At 38.6% G+C, this 21,570-nt stretch overlaps 1 protein-coding gene across 11 annotated transcripts in view; it reads right to left on the reverse strand.

Annotated features, from left to right (window-relative positions):
• Positions 1 to 21,570, reverse strand: part of IFT140 (intraflagellar transport 140) — an 85,985-nt gene that overhangs the window by 56,615 nt on the left and 7,800 nt on the right. For 10 of the 11 annotated variants that reach the window (XM_056336029.1, XM_056336024.1, XM_056336032.1 and 7 more), the window contains exons 2-13: positions 20,854 to 21,029; positions 19,422 to 19,643; positions 15,484 to 15,605; positions 14,654 to 14,796; positions 10,214 to 10,389; positions 9,014 to 9,105; positions 7,754 to 7,860; positions 6,829 to 6,977; positions 4,417 to 4,620; positions 3,979 to 4,051; positions 2,431 to 2,522; positions 1,440 to 1,567 (exon numbers count right to left, since the gene is read on the reverse strand). In XM_056336029.1, coding sequence (XP_056192004.1) covers positions 1,440 to 1,567; positions 2,431 to 2,522; positions 3,979 to 4,051; positions 4,417 to 4,620; positions 6,829 to 6,977; positions 7,754 to 7,860; positions 9,014 to 9,105; positions 10,214 to 10,389; positions 14,654 to 14,796; positions 15,484 to 15,605; positions 19,422 to 19,643; positions 20,854 to 21,000 — 1,655 coding nt within the window. In that variant the 5' untranslated portion in view covers positions 21,001 to 21,029. Of the gene's footprint in view, positions 1 to 1,439; positions 1,568 to 2,430; positions 2,523 to 3,978; positions 4,052 to 4,416; positions 4,621 to 6,828; positions 6,978 to 7,753; positions 7,861 to 9,013; positions 9,106 to 10,213; positions 10,390 to 14,653; positions 14,797 to 15,483; positions 15,606 to 19,421; positions 19,644 to 20,853; positions 21,030 to 21,570 lie in introns of those variants that run through there. The other variant, XM_056336035.1, reaches the window with a different exon arrangement.

A 21,570-nucleotide genomic window follows, 5' to 3' on the forward strand; every position in this document is an offset into this window, starting at 1 on the left:
GAGGTCTGTTTTTCCTATATAAGTTGAACAGTACCATGAATGCTGAATACAGCCCACCACTTAAGTTCTGTGTATGGAAAACACACTGTGGAGCAGAAGTAAAGAAATGTCATTGGGGGGTGGTATGTATATCATCTTATTGGTCACAGTTCCAGAAAACTGTGTCACTCACATACTTAACAACCACCCTTCCCCAACCCCAACCCCCTGCTTTTTTTATTATCTCAAAAGAATATTACTGCTGGTATAGATACAAACCCAGCGATCATTCAGCAACAAACAGGACAAAGCTCATGCATCAAAAGAACATGACAAAGAAATTACAGTAATTTAGACCCATTACATGATCCCATGAAAAAAAATCTTTGATTCTGTAAAAATAACATTCTTGGGTTACACATTTAGACCTCTCATTTATTCTAAGCCAACTATGCTTGCTTTGAAATTAAAGTACGCTACACCGTTACCACTTGAGAAGGGTAGCCACAAAATTTTATGTAGCATGCAGGAGTTAAGCTACTTCTTCTCCACTACCAAACATCATAATGCAATATATGTGCTAGTTAACAACCTGCCCAAATCAAATAACCTTCAAATTCTGTTCCATGCGGAGTTTGTGTGATCTCGGCACAGGTAATGAGTTTCCAGGTTGGTAACTAACTAGACCTTAGAATTCCTCTGGTGACACCATGTAAGGAAGAACAAAATCCATTTCACTCTTGAGGTTTTTCAGGTTTTCAAAATTACAGATAGCAATAAATAATTGATAATATTCTTTATATAATTATAGAAATAAATAAATATAATAATTTATATCATATATAAAAATATACAGATATTTTTTCAAACTGTAGGTCGTGTCAGGCATGTATCTTTCTCATGCCACAGCTGTTTGTCAATACAGCAACAGACAGTAAAGTTTGAAAGAAATCAAGTAAACTTCTCTCTTAACCTAAACAGGGAGGAAGAACAATGTCCACAATTCTAGGTTCACTTCTTTCATGAATTCACTGAACAAAGTTTGTCGATTTATAAGGAGATACAAGACCTGGCGCTTTTTTTATTATTTTTTTTTTTCTTTTCTGTATTTCAACTCCGAGGTTAAGGCCTTGTTCAAGTTACCAGCAGAAACACGTGACATCCTCGTCTCGATCTTCCATAAATTATCCACCCATTTTCAAATGCACACAAATATCCCTCATAATATCCTCTCTTAAAGATTATTATTACTATTATTATTCATCCCATGATTTGTATATAATTCTGTGGCTCCTCCTTTGCCATCATTTAGGCCATCAGTTCACAGAGGCTGAATGTATTGTCTCAAGATTCAAAGTGGCTATCGCTTTTTATCAGATCAAAACCAGCTAAAGATTCTCTCCTCCCCACAGAATATACACTCAATTATAAACAGATGTTTTTAAAAGGCTTATCAATACCTGCGAGAGAGATCAAAGATTTTAAAGTGAGCCAAATCCGTTCCCACAACCAGGAAATTTCCACATATATCCAAGAGGCATGGATTCCCCTCTGCTTCAGAGAACACCAGTAGCTGTTTAACTGTGCCCTGAGAAGAAATGTGTAACACCAGGTTTGTGTCTTCAGAGTCTAACTAGAAAGGACTTGTTTTGCCAGCAAGTTAAGTAACTAACAGCTGAACTTTCATGTTAGACAAATCACTACCAGCAAAATGAGAGAAACTGCACACACACAGTCTCTACAAACGCAATCTGTCTTTCAGGTTGAAAACTGGATGTATAGCCTCCAAAAAAGTAAAAATTTAGAGGTATCTTCCTGCAACAATTTCCTTTTCAATGATACAACCTTTTCCAACTGAGAGGGATACAGAAATACAGGTCCCTGAAGGGCCCTTTAATAGACAGCTGCAAAAATAAATATATGAATGGAATCAGTCCCTATTGTGATAAATCACACTTGTTCTGGAATACAATATTTATTTAACTAAAATTATATATCATAGAACTCTGATAATTAGTTTCTCTTTTAGTTTCTGACAGACTAGGAGAGGCTGCAAAGGCTAAGCAAAAGATTTTGCAGTAACACAAAATGTGCAGGGGGTATTTTTCATTATTTTATAAGAATATTCAGTATGTTCATCTTCCTGTCAGTAATATACAGACACATTAAATCAGCATGTAACTTCGATCCTGTTAAAGTCTGAACCTTACAGAATTCCATTGTTTTTATAAATACTTCTTAGTTACAGTGACATAGTGTTTAAAGTGAGAGACTTTTTAAAGAACACAAAATGCCAAAAGATATTTCTACTGAAATACTTGAAATATTTTTCCTATGACAAAGGTAGAGTTAATTGTTTTACAGAATATCCACTTAACTTTTAAGCTGTAACACCAGCCTTTGAAAATAATAAGGCATCATTTGTCACTTCATGGTTTCATCAGCCCTTACCTGCCAGGTGCGGACCTGGACTCGATATGGCTCAACTGTGTACAGATTTTCTCCATGAACAGACAGAACTGGAGAGTCACAGAGAAAAGAGCCTGGAACAACCATAATAAAGCCATCATTACAATAAACAGTGTTTTTTTTTTAAAAAGGGAGTTTTGACTTAAAGCATTCAATTTCCACTATCTTGCACCAAATCTATTTTTCAGTCTGTCAGTCCCTACTGATTCTCAGACTCCTTGATATTGCAGCCTTCTTCCATCCTGCCACTACAACCAAAAGCTGGGACTCCTACTGAAAACGGGTGGTTTTTACACTCTCCTCATCAAATTCAGTGGAAGAGGAATGGGAAGGAGTTTGTATTGGGAGTGAAAGAAAGAAAAAGACTAGTGCAATGTGAGTTGAGGTTAGGAGAATTCACTCCTTCCTTCACTGAACTGCAGTTGAAGAGTTAGAAGAGCGGCTCTCAATTTCATGACTGTAGTAGACCGTTGTTATTGACACCAAGGTGTCAATAACACATTGATTCAGCTTTGGAAAGTTATAAAATAAATGAATGAATATAGACAAGATAAGCCACTTCTCAGAAAACACTTGATGGTTCTAAAAAGACATATCTCAAGATTTTGGGTGAGATTGATGGAACTCTGCATAACCTGTTTCTCAAGGCAGAAATATTTAGGGAAAGTTAATCATAGAAAAAACTAATGTACTTGACTTAGCTGTATCTACAGCAATTTATGGATCAGATTTTCCTGACAGCTAAAACTCCCGCCTTCCCAGTTCCTACATAAGTGCTGTGTAATTTTAAGCTTTCTCCCAAGCAAAACAGAAAAGCCACCATCATGACCTATCTGTGAAAGGCAACAGGAGCTACGGCTACAGAAGTAGAAAAAATATAAAAATCTGTTCTTAGTCAGCTGTGGGAATGACTCAAAAGATACAAAGCAGCAGCCTTATCCTCACATCATGTTTTGTGTGAAGCGTCGTATATATATGCTAGCTCTTGGGATACCTTTCAACTCTATATGTGACAGTCAGGTATACATCTAATCTATGGGAAACAGCAATAAGACACTTGGTGTTGTCAAGGCCAGTCACACACTTGGATGCCTTAGGAACTCTATGAATGAAGCATACTCAGTCTTTAGGTACTTGCAGGACTGGATTGTAGCTGAACAGAGGTTAAGAGGATATATATTTAATTCTATGCCTACAGATGCACATCATCTTCAGTTTTACCTCTGCTGCCACACTGCTACTGACATACAGGAATACCACATATTCTGAGGTTAACCCACACATTATATCTCAGCATATTTAGTGAATAAAGCACTGATGTAGGAGTTGAAATTTGATTTCTGGTTCTGTTGATGATTTTTATACCATAATCTTCCTATTTTGCAAAATGGGAATAGTGTCTAATTAGTGTTAATAATATTATTCACTTTGCACTTATGATTACAGTCCATCAGCTTTCATGAATGAAGAGAATGTCTAACTTTGGAGGAAGAGAACCATTTCAGCTCCGACCATTGTTCTAAGTCCTACCTGCATTTCTGAAGGTATCTCCTGAGCACTCAAAGACAGTAACTTGCTTCCCATTCCAGAATACTACAGCATCCTAAAACAATCAAAAAGCAAAAGAATATGTAAATTCAGTTTCTTTTGGAATCATACAGGAATTCATGCAAGAACACAGCAAGACCTCCAGCAATAGCCACCGTTTACTAGTTCCCCTGTATATCAGGTTAGAAGGCTTTCAGTAACCCCGAATTTCTCTGGTCAGCCCCTATAGAATTACTGAGTCACTGTGCTATCTGAAAAATCAGCTCCACCTCAGCATCATTGCTATCATCATCAGAATACTTCCAACACAATACATTAAATATCAGAGAAGGGTTACATTAAAGACTTAGGATGTTTGGTCTCCATACGCCGAACTAGGCAACCGATTGAGCAAATAAAGGAAAAAAAAATCCAAATAACCTTAGTAGCGAAGACTCCATTAACACTCATATCAACACAAAGAGTGTGTGTGGTTCCTGTGCTGAAGATGGTCACATTAAACAGGTTAGGAGACACCTGGACAACGGCCACTTGCTGATGAAAATGAGACGACATGGCCTGCTCACTGAGGATCACCACAGAGCTGGTGGTGTTCACGGCCAGCAGGTTTTTTCGGGAGCCCCACTGCACACAACAGGAAGAGAAAAAAACAAAAGGCACAACACACAGTTTCATCTAAGATCTTGAACAGTCACAGTAATACCCCAAGACAGATGACAATGGGTCGGATAGAATAAACATTTTTATAAATATACAAAGTCCTACTAGCTAAATAAAACTATAGTCAATGCATAGGAATTATTACAGATTAGAACTATTTTGTCTGTGAGCCAGCTACCCATGCTCCCTTAGTCTAAGCAGAAGTGCTTTTTAAATTAAAGCCACTTCCCTAAGATATTCTTGTACTGCTTCACACTTACTACTGCAAGACAACATCACATATTTAAAGGGCTTAATAATGCCACGATCTGTAAAACCAAGTTGCATGCATAGTTTCTTTTTGATTACTTTATTCTTTTCTGCAGTTTTGATAGCCCTTTACTGTTTATGTAGTCCAAATTCTCTAGCAAAACATGCTAAAACACAAGCATAAAGGGTTCCAAAAGTTCACTTCTCCCCTTCTCCTGGGAGGATCTTCATGTTCTAGCTAACCTTTTTCAATGACTTCTGTGAAGGTTATAGAAACATAGAATTGTTTGGGCTGGAAAAGACCTTTAAGATCATAGAGTCCAACTGTTAACCCAGCACTGCCAAGCCCACCACTAAACCATGTCCCTGGTTTAGCCTTTTCAATACCTCCAGGGATGGTGACTCCACCACTTCCCTGAGCAGCCTGTTCCAGGGTTTGACCACCTCTTCAGTGAAGAAAAGTTTCCTAATACCCATTCCAAACCTCCCCTGGTGCAACTTGAGGCCGTTTCCTTTTGTGATGTTGCTCATTATTTGGAAGACGAGACCAACCCCCACCTCGCTACAGCCTGCTTTCAGGTTGTTGTAGAGAGTGGGAAGGTCCCCCCTCAGCCTCCTTGTCTCCAGGCTAAACACCCCCAGTTCCCTCAGCCGCTCCTCATCAGACCTGTGCCTCAGCCCCCTCCCCAGCTCCGTTTCCATCTCTGGACACGCTCCAGCCCCTCCGCGTCCCCAAGAGGGGCCCAAAGCTGAATGCAGCATTCAAGGTGCGGCGCACCAGTGCCGAGTACAGGGGGACGGTCCCCGCGCCGGTCCTGCTGGCCACACTGGGAGAGAAGCCAGGATGCTGTTGGCCTTTTTGGCCATCTGGGCACACTGCTGGCTCACATTCAGCCAGCCGTCGCCAGCCCCCCAGGTCCCTTCCTGCAGGGCAGCTTTCCAGCCACCCTTCCCCAAGCCTGCAGCTCTGTGTGGGGCTGTTGTGCCCCACGTGCAGGACCCAGCGCTGAGCCTCGTGGAACCTCGTATCATTTGCCTCAGCCAATTTTATTTATTTGTAAATATTTCAAATAAATAAAAATGCTGCACCCTGACGCTTAACAGACCAAGCATTAAAAAACAAATACTATAATGCTCTGTATTGTCATAGCCTTCAGCATTCAGAATACTGTAAATAGCAGTCAAAATGTTTTAAATCATTGTTTTTGCAAATTTGTAAGAGAAAACCTACCATCCCCATCAGTCAGACAAAAAATTATCTAGCAAACAAGAAAATTTTTCTGGCAGAAAAGCAGCTGAAAACATAATTTTGTATGTGAAAATACAGCATTCCCTTCTAGATGGTATATCTTCACACAAAAGAATGTTTGGTTGTAAATGCATCTTTTTATTTTTGCAACTACAAGTAAGAGCAAACCTTACACTAAGAAAGTGACTAAGAAGAAGAAAGTTATCTACAAGCAACATAATGCATTTAGTCAGATTTTCTTGCTTGCTACTTTAATAAATTTATGGAAATTTGAGATTTCTGATAAATGGTATTTTCCAGAAAATAATTTCAGGGTGCTGAATCCATAAGGTTTGTCAATGAGACACATAACAAAGAAATGTTTGGATTTAAGGATGCCATGACTGATAATTCTCCCAGACAAAGAGATGCATTTGCATTTCAGTGTCTTCGCTTGCTGAGCATTTCAACCCTGCCTGTAACAGAACAGCTACAAACAGGTAACATTTCTGCCCAATTCCAATTTTAAAAGTTACTTGATCCTGATGGCTTTTCCTTCTTCTTCTGAAGGAGGACTAGCCTCTGCTGGTGCACATATCTGTATGACAGCAATTGCATTTGTCTGTTTCACAAAGATGATCTATTCACCTAATGTTAGTGAAGTCCTACTAACATACAAGACTTTCTTGTCTTACCTTTATCTGAGACACGTTTCCTTCAAGTTCTGTAGGTGCCTGGAGATTCCACCTGTCCTTGCCCTCCAAAGCCCGTATGCTTTGATTGGATCCTGCTGCTTTCTTCCACATAGCTATTCTCCCTTTGTTAGTACCAGCTGCTAAGAGACCTGCCATTCACAAACCTTTTAGGCATTTTGTATCTTAAACTTCAGGAAAACAAATCCACTTTATTATACAAAGCAGCAGGCAGCCTAGCTCTGCTTTTAAGGTACCGAGAAGCTGCCTTCTAGCAGCATCCATTTCTTTGCCTTACTGCAAAAACTTTCTGGAAAAACAACAGGAAAAGTTACAGGTGGCAAGGCCCATTTTCTAAGCTACCAGATGAAGTTATCTACTACATGTATCAGACAATGATTTCATTTTAACCATTTATTTTTGAACAGCTGGTTTTGTAGACACCATGGGCAAGTCACCATTGAAAACTATTCCAGTAGACAGTAGCTATGCCTACGCTGGCAAACAAGGTGATGCATAGCAGTAGCTCCATAGAAAACATCAGTTTTAAGGACCTGACGTTCAAGGTATACATATTTGGTGAGTTCTACTTTGCATTAGCTCTAGTGTGGGCTTTTAGACCAAATGCCCATAACACGTTGGAGTGCATTAGGTGTACTCCAGGAGTACTTGTAACAGTTCAGTGTCATCGAAGGGAATCCAGCTTGTGTGTCAGGAGGCAACTCCACACTGCGACAAAACGTGGCAAGTATGGAATGATCTCGTACCTTCAAAATCACACTCCTGAACTAAAACGCTTTAACACCACATGCTGTTACTGAAACCCTCAGTAACAAGACAAACATACTGAAACGACTACAGGACACTGAAGGCTGAGGTTTGACAAGGTTTAGGATCCAGAGATCACAGCTGCCATGTTATCTCTCACCTTTAGCACTGCAGTAAGAAACACAGTTAATACATTCGCCTCCCTCAAAGCCAAATTGCACATCTAAGGAGATCATATAGTTCTCGTCTCGGTCCAAATCCCAGAACCTAAGGTATACAAAACAAGAGTGTTAAAAATGCTTTTCCCTCCAGATGTCTTGCTAAACACAGTCAATAGGATACTGTACATGGTATTAATTTTCTATTTCCATCGATCATTCAATTTTTAAAATTAAATTGGCAGCAGCTGACTCTGGAATGTGGATTTCTTAATCTCCTTCCTTTTCCTCTGATTTGTTAATCTGTGGCATGTTTTGTGACATTCACCCATGAAGGAACAAAGGGGTCGGAATCAAACCCAGCTTTAAGAAAAAAAGAAGTGAGGTCTAGTTGCAATTTTCCTCCTCCCTACTTATGCTTCCTCCTCTATTTTAATTATACTCCTCAGTTAACCAGTAGTCCTTTGGATTCCAGATTAGTTTTCTAGAAGTAAACATTGTCATCAAACATATTCCTTCTTAATATTTGGTCTTTATCACATTCTCACAAAATTAACAGATCATTTTGGCTTATAGTAGCAGATAGAGAGGCTCAAGAAAGCGAACTACTGATGTTAATGTAACATGCCCCCCAAAAAATTTAGAAGAAACAGGTAGACAAAGTCATAGTAAAGACAGGAAAAAGGAGATTTAATATATTTTTAAAAAAAGATGCAGAAAGATAAAAACTACAGAACATGGCAACATAGCAGCATGGCAAAGTAACATACTTAACTTCAAAGAACTGGGGATAGAAGTAACTGAAATACTTGTCTCATACTACAGTAACAAAGAAACATCCTGAAAAGCACGCACTTTTTTTCCTGTTGCTGATACTATGACAATCTTAAGAATCAGAATTAACAATGGAAAGAACAGCAAAGTGGCTTTTTCATGCAAAAAAACCTGAGTGGACATTTTTTCAGAAAAAAAATCAGTAACAGCGCTCAAGAAAGGCACAGATTTAGCTAGTATGGCCTAAGAAAGTAACTAGAGAGAAAGAAAGATACATAGAATTAGTTCTTGTCCTCAAGGAAACAGGATTTTTAATTTCTCTATTTATTTTGAAAAACAAAATTAGAAAATATTGGGAGTTTTTTCATTATTTGTTAGGAAAAAAAAATCCAACAGTTCAATAAAACATTCAGTACATGGCAGACCAGAAACCTTTTAGCTTGCACCTCTCATGGGCAGCCTGAACAGCTTTAAAACAGGATTCTTACCTGATGACAGTCTCACCTAGTGCTGTAACAACAAGACTACGGTCTATCAAAATGATGTCTGCAGAACGACCGATCTTCCCACTCAACTTCACCTGTTAACCATAAGTAAATAAATAAATTTACAGAAGGCAGGAGGAACACACTGAAAGACAGCAAGCCTCTGTCTAGTTTGGCTAAGAAGTTAAAACAGAAGAATAACTAGACCTGTCAGTTCAGACAGGCCAATAGTTTCTCTCAGGCTATGATCATTACTAAATGCATCAAGTATATAATGTATAAAATTAATAAAAGAAACCTTGTAGTGGGTTAATTAAGTAGGTAAGAAGCTCTTTTTTCTCTCGCACTAGATCTTCTCTTAGAATTTGATAAAAATGGCTTTAAAATGTGAAATACCAAAACTAGTAAAAAATATGTAACAATTAATAAGTGAACACTCCTGTAATACACAAGTGCCCAGTCTTTTTTGATCTTAGATGAAAGGAAAAAAAAAAAAAAATCTTAGGAAGGTGAAGGTTTGGGTTCCATCCCCTCAAGCAATATTCTCCAACAGTACAGTATTTTATTTGAGGCAAGATGATGGTAAGCCTGAATGACCTCAGTTTGGGTTTTGTTCCTATGCAATAATTTTTAGGCCACTATGCTATTATTTGTGATTCTACGACTTGTGGGTTGTTATTTTTTAAAAGCTTCCTAGCCTTTGAAGCTGTGAAGAACACTTCCACAATGTGAGAACTAAACCATCTTTCAGATTTGCAGGCAAAGACAACGGCCTCAAGAGGAGATACTGCTCCTGCTAATCTGAAAGACAAGACAGCTCTGAGCAACTGATGATAATAAAACAGAGGACACAAATTATCAATTATTTATCCGCAAGACATTTTAACAAATATTTTGAGTATACTGGAATTTTCAATTCTTCTCTAATTCACTAAGACAAGGTAAATTAAGTGTGAAAAGATTAGCATAGGGTCAAAATGAAAGACACTAAGAAAACAAAGGAAGGCAAGATGAAAATCATCTTCCCAAGTTCAATAATACATCACTCTTCCACTTGTAAATGAGCATATATTTGCTCACCAAGGTATTATCTGAGAAACCAAAATGAGAGTGGATTCATTTGTAAGCAAAAAAGCGATCATCAAAAAACCCTAACAAATAAAGATTAAACATTGCAACTTTACCCTGCCGTCTGAATCCTACCTTCATGAGCTCTTCTGTCTCTCCCTCAAGAGTAACTGCATGCAAGGACAGCTGCAGGTTCTCCGTTATTACAACTAAAACATCTCTTTCCTCTATGAACAGAAGCTTTTGGACCAGACTGTCTGTGGACAATACATGCCGTATCTTTTCTTTCTCATTCACATAATGCACAGAACCTGTAGTACACAAAGTATGGGTTTAGTCCACAGTTTTTAGCTTAAAAAAATAAATAAATAAATCACAGCTGCTGCTTTTTATCTTAATAAAAATGTTCCTCAAGTGCTGAAAAGGCAAAACTAACCACAATTCATTCATCGTCTAATTTCTCTCAGGATACAGACTATGATAGTTGACCAGCGCAATAAACCAGACCTTGCTCACTTTTTCCCCCCATACAGGAAATCTAGAGGGGAATTACTTAAATAATTTTAAACTACATGTAAACTTTCTGCATGTGTGTGCATGAATGATGGCTTCCAAAATCCTCAGTATTAGTAATACTTTGTGAAAGAACAACAGGGGCTAAGAATTGGTGCAATTTACAGCAGTCTAGATTACAGAAAACTGCAGAAACTATGTTCTTCGTTCTTTAGAAATACTCCACTGCACACAGCTTTTCTACATTCATTTGACAAGCAAATGGGATAGTTCCTTTTCAAGAACACTGACAACATAGTGCATGAATTGGCAACTACAGTACCTATCAACATTTTAAAATTCATTATAATTTTCTTAAATTGTACTACTGTATAAACCATGCACAGGTCTACAGAGTGAAAAAAACCAGTACAGCAGTTTGCAAATGGTATTATAGGAATTACCCACACTAATGAAGTCATTGAAATCTGACAGATCTCATGCTACACACAATTTCTTAGCAAATCATTGTATTACATAAACCTGGCATTTCAAGCCAGTGCAAATCAAAAACCCCTATGAAATGAAATAATATTTTCCCCCAAAAAATGAAGTAGAAAACTTAAATAAGAATGAACATAAAGGATCTATGCTAAAATGTTGTGCCCAAGAGGCAATATGATGTATCTAGTTAAAAAGAACGTTTTAACTTCCAAAACTATTGCAAATATATTATCAGCCACTACATTCCAACTGTATTAAAAACAATTAAAAATCCTCTTCCACGTCTTTCCATACTGCTTCATTTTGCCCCTGAAATAAAACACCGAACAGATAACTTCATCTCTCTTGTTAAATCATACAGTAGTCTAGGTTGGAAGAGATCTTTCAAGATCATCTAGTCCAACTCCCCTGCCACGCGTAGGGAAATCTGTCACTACATCAGGTCGCTCAAAGCCCTGTCCAACCTGACCTTGAACACTTCCAGGGATGGGGCATCCACAACTTCTCTGGGCAGTCTGTTCCAGTGTCTCACCACTCTCACAGTAAAGACTTCACTCCTTGTAGCTAATCTAGATCTACTCCCTGCCAGCTTAAAACTGTTACCCCTTGTCTTATCAGTACAAGCCCTGGTAAGAAGTCACAGACTGGTCAGGGTGGGAAGCGACCTCTGGAGATCATCTAGTCCAACCCCCTGCTAAAGCAGGGTCTCCTAGAGCAGGCTGCACAGAGTCGCACCCAGGCAGGTTTTGAATGTCTCCACAGAAGGAGACTCCACAGCCTCTCTGGGCAGCCTGTGCCAGCACCGTGACAGCCTCAAAGCAAAGAAATTCTTCCTCATACTCAGATGGAACTGCCCGTGCTGCAGCTTGTGCCCGTTGCCCCTTTGTCCTGTTGCTGGGCACCACTGAAAAGAACCTGGGGGCCTGTCCTCTTGGCACTCGCCCTTAAGGCATTTGTAGACATTCAAAGATCCCTTCTTGGTCTTCTCTTCTCCAGGCTGAACACAGACCCCCTCTCTCAGCCTTTCCTCATAAGGCAGATGCTCCAGTCCCCTAATGACCTTCACAGCCCTTTGCTGGACCCTCTCCAGCAGCTCCCTGTCTCTCTTGAGCTGGGGAGCCCAGCACTGGTCACAGCACTCCAGATGCAGCCTCAGCAGGGCAGAGTAGAAGGGGAGGATCACCTCCCTCCACCTGCTGGCCACGCTGCTTTTGATGTGGCCCAGGATGCGCTTGGCTTTCTGGGCTGCAAGCACATGTTGCCAGCTCATGTACAGCTTTGCATTCACTGGTATCCCCAATTCCTTCTCCACAGGGATGCTCTCAATCCCTCTATCCCCCAGCCTGTACTGATACTAGGGATTGTTGTGATAGCTCTCCAACGTAGCATTTTCTATCACACAGATATCTGTTTATTGTAGTAAAACTTTGCAGTATTGATTACCTACTGAATCTCAGTTTTAGGACATCTTTCACAAAAAATGGACAGTCCCTTGATTTTATTTGCCACCTGAAATTTTTTCGTAAGTTAAATTAACCTTCTGTACTTGGATATTACTATATAAAGTATCAGGTAACACACAGATAATGCTACCCACTATTTTGAAGCTGCTGAGGCAGTTAGGGGTTATAGCTTTCTGAGTAACTTTAAGTAAATGTTTTCACACTATCACACAATAGACTAGTCTCAAAAGTTAACAAAACTGAGCTAATTAAGTACAGCAAATAACGCAGATTCAGAAGAAAAAAAGCAGCAAAAGTATGCTGTTTAGTAAATACAAAGTGGACTGAAGAGGATTATGACTCATGACCTAAAATGTTTGAAGTGAAAACAAACAAGGGTGCATTCAGTAAAAATATCAGGATGACCTCCACTATTCAGGTTATGTCCCAATACCCGCCCCAGTCATTTCAAATGCTCAATAATGAAGATGATTTTTTTCTGCTCATGGGAAGTGTTGCAAAACAAGGTCCAAAAATTGTTATCAGTTCAGGTATCCTCTCTTCAGATAAGCATCTCATGTAACATTACCTAAACTGCATCTATTGTTTTACTACAATGATCAGTGTTTTGGAAGTCAAAAAATATCTAGACTAATAAACACTTGAAACTTGGGAGGTTTTTTATTTTATTTTGGGCTTTTTGTAGGAGCTTAATTGTTTATTTAGTTTTGCTTTAAAAGACATTCTATTGTCTTTAGTCAAATCTCTTTTGAGATATACAAAAGCATGCAATAAGGGGGGGGTGTTAATTCATTTTTATTAAACAAATTTGGGCTGAGAATTTGTACCTTAGAGGAAAACTACAGGTCACAATTTAAACACTATGAAAACATTAACTGAGTCTGAAGTTCTAACAGATCCCTGACTAGATAAAATACATATGTCCAAATCAACGGGGGCAATGAGACTGCTGAAAAGAAACAGTCAGTGCCACTTAACTGAAATTTGAAAAGTTTGCATAGGAGGCCCAAGAAACAAGATGCGGACAGTCACTTGCAGAATATAGAGTCTGTCCCTAGATGGCGCTGTGCACCGCACAACAGCTGCTTTGGAAGTGGGGGATATAACAGGCACAGCTACTCAAAGATTCTCTCCTTTTACGTTTAAGAAGTGCCCTATAGCCTTTTTCCATTTAAACGGTTCCTATCTAGTAAAGAGGCTTGTAGCTCACTAATCAAGTGAAGGTATATCCCACTGTTCTGCCAAACAAACATCCAGCTGGACAATGCCAGTCCTGCAATCGTACAGAAGCTATACTGGTGTAAATGATGGGTTTCATTCTTGATAACGTAAGCATTGAATCAGACTAATTTTGCTGCACAACTAAGCACGACTTAAATATTTTTTGTAGTTAACACTTGAATCAAGGATTACATGCTCGAATCCTCTACCAGAAACATTTGTCACACACATTCTGACCGGTCTGAAGAGTTAGCAGGTGAGAGACATAGAAGGCATTATGAGAACAACTGGGGCAGGAGCAGAGCAAACTAGTACCCAGAACAGTAAAAGGGAGAGAAAGACAAATAGCAGGGAAGAAATCACATTCGGAAAAAAACCAAACAAAACAGATACGCAGACTTTTTTGCTCCCTTAGACTGAAGCATCGTTTCAAAGCATAATAAAACAGTGAAAAAGTACATTAATAATTTAAAATGTATGTTCTAGCAGCATTGGCCTATTTCTAGAAAAAAAAACCAAAACTAAAACACAAGCATTATTTTGAAGCTTTGCACAAAATGCTGACAAGTTCTAATTTTATTTAGGCTTAGGTGTTAGAAATCGTTTTCCTTCCACTCAGTTCTTCAGGAGCTTGACTAATCCAACACCTAGGGTATCCTTTTGGACAGGATCCACCCTGAAGATGCTAAGAATCTAATAATTTCATGTATTTCTTCTCACCAAACATACTTCAGCTCCTATGAACACTCCATCCTGTTGGATATACAAATATGATGGCTATATGGATATACTCTAGATATTAGATATATGAAAACAGGGCTATTGTGCACTGAGCTATTTTGAAGCATTAAGGAAACAAATTTCCAGCAGACTGGAAAAGTGGTTTCGCTCTTACCATCTGTCAAAGTGATAAAGTAGGAGAGCCCTTCCTGGAGTCCCATTTTCAGAGTTGTTCCTGCTCCAACTTTTCTCCAGTTAAACATATCCAAGGCCTTCTCATCACCACTCACAGCTGCTTTTGCCAGCTGTACAAAGTCCCTGCAAACAGGGATATTTAATTTCCAACTCCTTACATAACGGTACTTTCCGGCTCAAAGAATGGATGAGTAGTTAATAAAAATACATTATAAAGAGAGTACAAAGACATTTCATACCACGACTGGGAAAAGGATAAATTCAAAAAAATACAAAGCGAAGTTTTAATACTAGTTTTCATTATCATTGTTTCAACTTTTTTTACCATAAATGTATTATTATTTTTAGAGATGTGAAACAGAAGTGGCTCACACAAGGAAAATGTTTTGTTTTGTGTTTTTACACTACAGCCATTTCCTATTTCTTGCTTGGAGAGGAAAGAAATAATGACATTTAAAGAACTGACTTTTAATTTAATTATTCTTGCTCATAATTTTATGGATAATTGTGTTCTCAGTGTGATTTCTGCTTTTCACAACCAGCAACATGGCTAATTAGAAGAACCAAAGGAAGAAAAGTCAACAGCAACAGAGAGAAAAGAATAAACAAAAGGAAGAAAATCAGTTGCTGCATACAGGACACAAATAGCCAGCTGCTAGAGTGGGAGGACAACTTAGAAATAAAGGACAGTTAGGAAAAGAACTTTTTTTAATATATATATATATTTTAACAAGGTTTGTCTGTGAGTAGGGTTCTTCAGTGGAAGGACAGACCTGGTCTACCAATGCTCTGACAGGACACAATACTTACTCGCCAGGAGGTGGTGGTCGAAAGACACAGTGACACAGACATTTCCCGTACTCCTGTTTTAGCAGGGCAGGACCCTGCACTCTGCCTCGCTGGTCCACTCTCCATAGAGCCAAGACACCATGCTAGAAAAAGACAGTGGTTAATTCATTACACTTTGCACAGACGAGAATCCAGCTACTCAATGCAAATAAAAATAAACATTTTATTGACAGAGCATCATCCTTCTTTTAATTTAGTTAACACATACAGTTACTCCCATTTAAAACTAAGCCACAAGGAATAAAAATTATCTTTAACATTTTAGTTATTTGCTTATTTAAAATGAAGTTATCTAAAAAAAGCTTGTTGGTCCTATCCATTCTTAGGAAAATGACACTGCCAGAGCAATGAAATTGAACAGCCTGCATTTTCCTCTGCAAGTAGCATATGCAAGTATTTGTTTAGGTAACTCCCTTTCCACTTCTCTCTTGCAAGCAGTTTGATTGCTAAAAGAAAAGATATCGAGAAAGTAAAGCATAAAACATGCATCCCTGAGCAAGCATATGTAACACTGATATAGATGAGCATGTGTATATGACTAGACATACGTGAAGTCACGGGATGCAGATAACCTAAGCAAAAAATTTCAGAATTTCTGGAGCTTTCTTCTTCTTTCAGAGTAGACAGACAACAAGAATTCATTTTTAGAAACAGAGCTTAGTAACTAGAAGAATCATAGATGCTAAAGAAAGGAAGTCTGGTTAGCTAATTAACTCAATGGTAGTCAATATAAGTTGGCCCTCAGAGCCTGGCACAGGTTCTGAAGGTAACGTGCATTTTGCAGTGCCAGCTCAGAACAAGCATCAAACCCCAGGTGACTGGAAAGAATGAAGAATGCAGAGAAGCAAAAAGACAGTTCAGTATGACATACACGTTAACCACCCACCATCCCAACAAACTGACTTGTGCTACAGCCTCACAGCTGGAATTTTAAGATTATTATTTATTGTTGTTATTATGTTAGTGCTTAGGGAACCAAATTGCATTTGGAGGCCCTGTGTGTAAGCATTACATAAAAAAAACCCAGGAACAATTTTCAATATCAAGTTCAATCTCCTTTTATTTCATTAAGATAGATAACAAAATGGCATAATTTGCTCTATCCTTCTTTATTGTTTTCACTGGAGTATTGCCTTTCTAAAAGTGAAAGACTAGTAGCAGAGGTACACTCTAAACGAGTATTCTTCACAATCCTAACTAGAAGCCACATGGGATGCAGCTGAGGCCTTCCAAGGAAGCATTTCCTTCTTTTTCTTCCCAAAAATCAAGAATCAAAGTTCTAACTTCTTTTCAGCAGGAAGATGGTAATATTTATACCTCACACAACTGTTACTAAAGTGTGGTGCTGACTCTTAACAGCTTAAAGAATGTGACATAGCTGTGCATCTGTGAAACTGCTGTACCCCTGTCCCAAGAGACCACTTACAGTTCATGTAACATTTGCTGGTTACCTCTGGAAATCACAAGATCCTGTGACCTGAAAGCTCATGTCCTGTTGGCTTCTCTCACTTTTCATCCAGCTTTAAACATCACCCAATTCCAGAGATCCCAAGAAAACTTGCACCATGTATAAACTGGAGGAAAAGCCTGCAGCTTTGTAAAGCTGCTGACCTTCTTTCCATCTCGTTCTAGATACCCTATCCTGTATCTAGATAACCTAGTTGCAAACCCAGTTCTGAGTTTGGAACACATGAGATTGGAAACAAAAAAGCTCACTACCTCTTCTAAGCACAACTGGTTATAGAAAGGATGCAGAACTGGTCTGCTTGCAAATGGTATTTGAAAAGGACAAAGGACATTGACCTTATAATCTGTAAGATTTACTCTTCAGGTATCCTGTATCTTCCCAATCATTCTTAACAACTCAAAGCTTTAGCTTCTTGTTAGAAAGGCTACTTGCTTTATAAATAGGCTTTCATTATAGAAAGCACCTAGATTCTTAGGATTCTTTTACGTGATTAAAACCTGGAAGTCATCCATGTTACTTGTTGCTTAAAACACAAATTAAGAGCTTTGATTTTCACAGGATCCTATTCCAACTTTAAGCAGTTATCTTCAAATAATTTTCTTGCAACTCTAGATTTATGATGACTGAATGTCCTCAGCTGAGCACTCTGTTATGAAGACCCAGTGAAGATCAAACAGAAACCAAATCAGGACCCCATTCTTTCTAATGATATTCCTCTAATATGAGCAGAGTATGATCCTAGCAGCACTCACCTAATGGTAGTTTCCTGAATATAAACCTTCATGGGAAACATTTTTAAAATAAACTTAAAAGCTATTGGAAAAGACATAGGAAATGAAGCATACCTACGCTGCACCGCAGACCGTGGTACAACACCCCTGAGTGTGTAACACAAGGGGTGAGTGGGCCCACCCAGCACAGTACTGGGCAGACACACCGTCTTGGAGCTGGCCACAGGATGCTGGGCCAGCTGCGTGCTCAGCCTCACAGGCCTGGGCTCTGAGCAAGGCTGATAAGCTCAGGCTAGCCACCAGACACACAGCTGCAGATTTTTAAGGACCCACATTTCATTGGTCAGGGACACCAGGGAGTATCTCAAAGTATATTCAGCTGTGTGTTTCACTGTCTGCAGAGGGTAACACAGCTATTTTGCAATAACGAACGTCTCTGAGTTCAGCTGTGCTGCTGATCCATATATAGACGTTGGTCCTTCCAACTACAGCAATTGACACTACATGAAACTGAAGACCATTCATGCCAACACATGCACAGGCTTTGTTTTGTCATGTTAAAGTATTTCCCTGAATCCACTGCTTATTCTACTTTGATTAATCCCATCAGAGGAGCAGTTAGGATTGTTAAAATTTGCCTGTAAGAACAGCTATATCTGTTTTAAGATTACTTCATTACTGTGATCTGATACCAAATAAATCCATTGGAAAAAAGTTTCTTCATAAACATAGGGTTAATAGAAGCTGTGGCTTTTGTATACAAACAAGGCCTCAGTTACACTGTGCGTGACCTTTTTTTGTCCGGGCAGCATTTTGTCTTTTCTAATAAAGAAGAGGATAAATTAATATTTTACTCAATTTTGAAGTTCTGCATTTCTGTCAAATGCAGCAACAGAATTATACAAAGGACGATTTAAAATTGCATTTCCTCTGACTCATACAGGTAGTAATTCTCAAAGAGCAGAACTGAAATTCTTGGACAAGCTCAAGTTTGTATCAGGGAAAATATAGAAAAATCCACCTTCTTCTTCTTCTTCTTCTTCTTCTTCTTCATTTGCTGACTCAAGAACTGGCAAAACCAGAAACTTCTATGAATACTTAATCCTGAATGCTAAATATTCAATAGCTAGTTTCTCATTTCACTACCTAAAAGAGCAACCAGCTCAACAAGAAATAAAGACTGTCACGTTTCAAGTAGTTCCACAACATATTTTCCATACAATAAGCTTGACTCCTTTTTAGAGTATTAATAAAAACATGGGGGGTTGGTACTTAAGTGAGCATTACTATGCACTTACTGCAAACGAATATGTTGTAACTGGAATGTGTTTCTTGACAGCTGGGCTATATTCCAGAGTTTCCCACAAAACTCATGCATAGACAGGAGCAAATATTCAAATTGTCTATGCCTTAATTGCCCCAGCCACGAAATAGCCTTAAACCCTAATCTGATCAGCACATACTGATGTTAGATGCTTATTTCTTTAAATTGATAGAACAGCAATGAGTACCGAAGAAAAAGTTAAAACTGAGATTTGATTTCACTGCCTAACAGATCTAATTTGTACCTAAAGCAAGGAAATTTCTCTTCCCCACAACTATCTCTTCCCTTAACAATCCATTCCATAACCTCTTTCCATCACAGGGCTTGCAACACTGCCTTCCACATCAAACATAGATCTGGCATTTCAACTACTCACCCCATCACCAGACACAAGGCAGGTACCATTCGTACTCCAGTTTAGGACTGTAATTTTGGTATTATGATGTGGTGGTACAGTGTGATGCTCCTTGTCTTGTTTGTTAAGTATCACAACTTCTCCCGTCTCCCAGCCTGCTGCAAGAATTGGTCTGGAAGGGTGCCAGGAAACTGATGTGACCTGAAAACTTCTCTCAACGTGTGCATCAGACACATGTTCTCCCTACAAATGGAAATAAAGGGCAAGCTCAGTACAACAGAAACTCAGTATAAGGATGCAGCTAAACCTTCAGATTTGCTTCCCAGTCAACAAGATATTTTTCTGTGATACAGGACTGGCATGTAATAGAGCTTCCTGCAAGAGATATGAAGTGGCTGCACAAATTCTCTTCACAGATGTTTCACATGGACAAAAGTGTGCTACAACATGCAGCAAATCCACTTGAAAATTGCTAATGAAAACACAGCGTTAAATGACTGTCTCACTCTGCTTTTCCACACTGTTCTTCCTCACAGCACACACAAGCAGCTCTCATTAAATATCAGTCTTTCACTTCTGTATGAAAGATGAGAAAGCTTTCAGCATATTTCAAGGTTAAAACCCCCAACTTTTGAGAAAGGATAGAGCACCTCACTAAGGACACAGAATAATCTAATGCTTAAATAGCTCTTGTACATGGTTTGCAACACTATCTCAGGCAGATCCTTTAACTCCTCTATGTATTTTTCTATTTGTAAAATCTGGATGACAGTTTTTCAAAATGCACTTTGAAAAGTATACATTTTATAGGCTACTTATATTAACACTTAAACATTTCCAGTATGTCTGCTGCTAGATAGCTTGTAGTGCCACTTCCCTAAATAGCCCACTTTTTTTCCTGAAAATTATGCAAACTGAAGTCCTACGCAAGCCTTGTGTGTACAGTTTAGAGTATGCAAAGGCAGTATCTGTCTACAGGCAGAAACTGTAGTAGGAAACAGCCTACTCAAATGGGACAGGCTGAGTCTAGCAAATCAGTTCAGTCTCAAGGTGGAGAAATTATTTTTTAAAATTACATTTCTTAGTATATTTAATTCACTTAAGAGTTTAAAAAAGAAGCACCATGTGTCCATTTTACTTATAAGCCTGAAATTCTCATAATATGAGAAGTAAAAAGCAAACGAGTAACCACCACAAACAAGACTTAAAGGCTGTAAAAATTAAATTTCATGGAAAGATCAATTTAAGTTTTGAAGACCTTTTTTATAAAATGTGATCAGTAACTGACAAATCTGATGTGTTCTAGATAGCATGGGACATGGACAGTAATTAAAATCCAGAGAGAGAAATTCAAGAAGCCTAAGGAAGGCTGCAAATACATAGATTAAAAAAAGTGAATTTTCAAACCAGCAAAACGATAGCAATTCCGAAAGCAAACCTGCTGCTTATTCACCTGTTCCAGGTAGATATCCACACAGCCCCCAGACGCTGTGCTGATGGAAGCAACTGCCAGGAGTGGATGAAGCGGGTGCCAGGCTATATGAGAAGGGGAGGCAACTGAATCCGGAGTTTCTGTTCGATGATCCACATACACAGCCATCACAACAACAGCTGTCACAGGTTGCAAACCTGTACAAGGAAAACAAACATTTCTAAAAGGTATGCTTAAGTATATAACATATACATGCTAGGTATATATGCTATATAATATATAATATATATAAAATAACAAGTATGCTTTAAAAACGTGGAAAAAAAAAAAACTACAACATCATCTTGTTAATAGGCACTACACAGACATGAAAAAGGTCATAGCGGTATTTAAAAAAAACCACAACAAACTAAACCAAAACAAAAACAGAGGAATACCAAGCCTTGTAGTCTGTAGATTTATAGTGCACATAGGCTAGTACCAAACTCTCACCAGTGGCTTGTGCTGGCTTGTTTCAGAGGACTCGGAAAGAACTCAGAATTTGCAAGAAACTACTTCCAGTACTTCATCCATCTTTGGATATGATTTTATGTTGTAAAGGCTCTTATCTAGGCTTTCAAGGTAAGTTTTAACAGTTGTCACCACTTTGGAGCCTGTACTGTTGAAATTACACAGTATTAGTTTAACTCATACTACCTGTTTCCTATGTTTAAACTGTTACCTACATTTGAATGAAAA

The sequence above is a fragment of the Falco biarmicus genome, chromosome 4, assembly GCF_023638135.1.
Source record: "Falco biarmicus isolate bFalBia1 chromosome 4, bFalBia1.pri, whole genome shotgun sequence".
NCBI classification, from domain to species: Eukaryota; Metazoa; Chordata; class Aves; order Falconiformes; family Falconidae; genus Falco; species Falco biarmicus.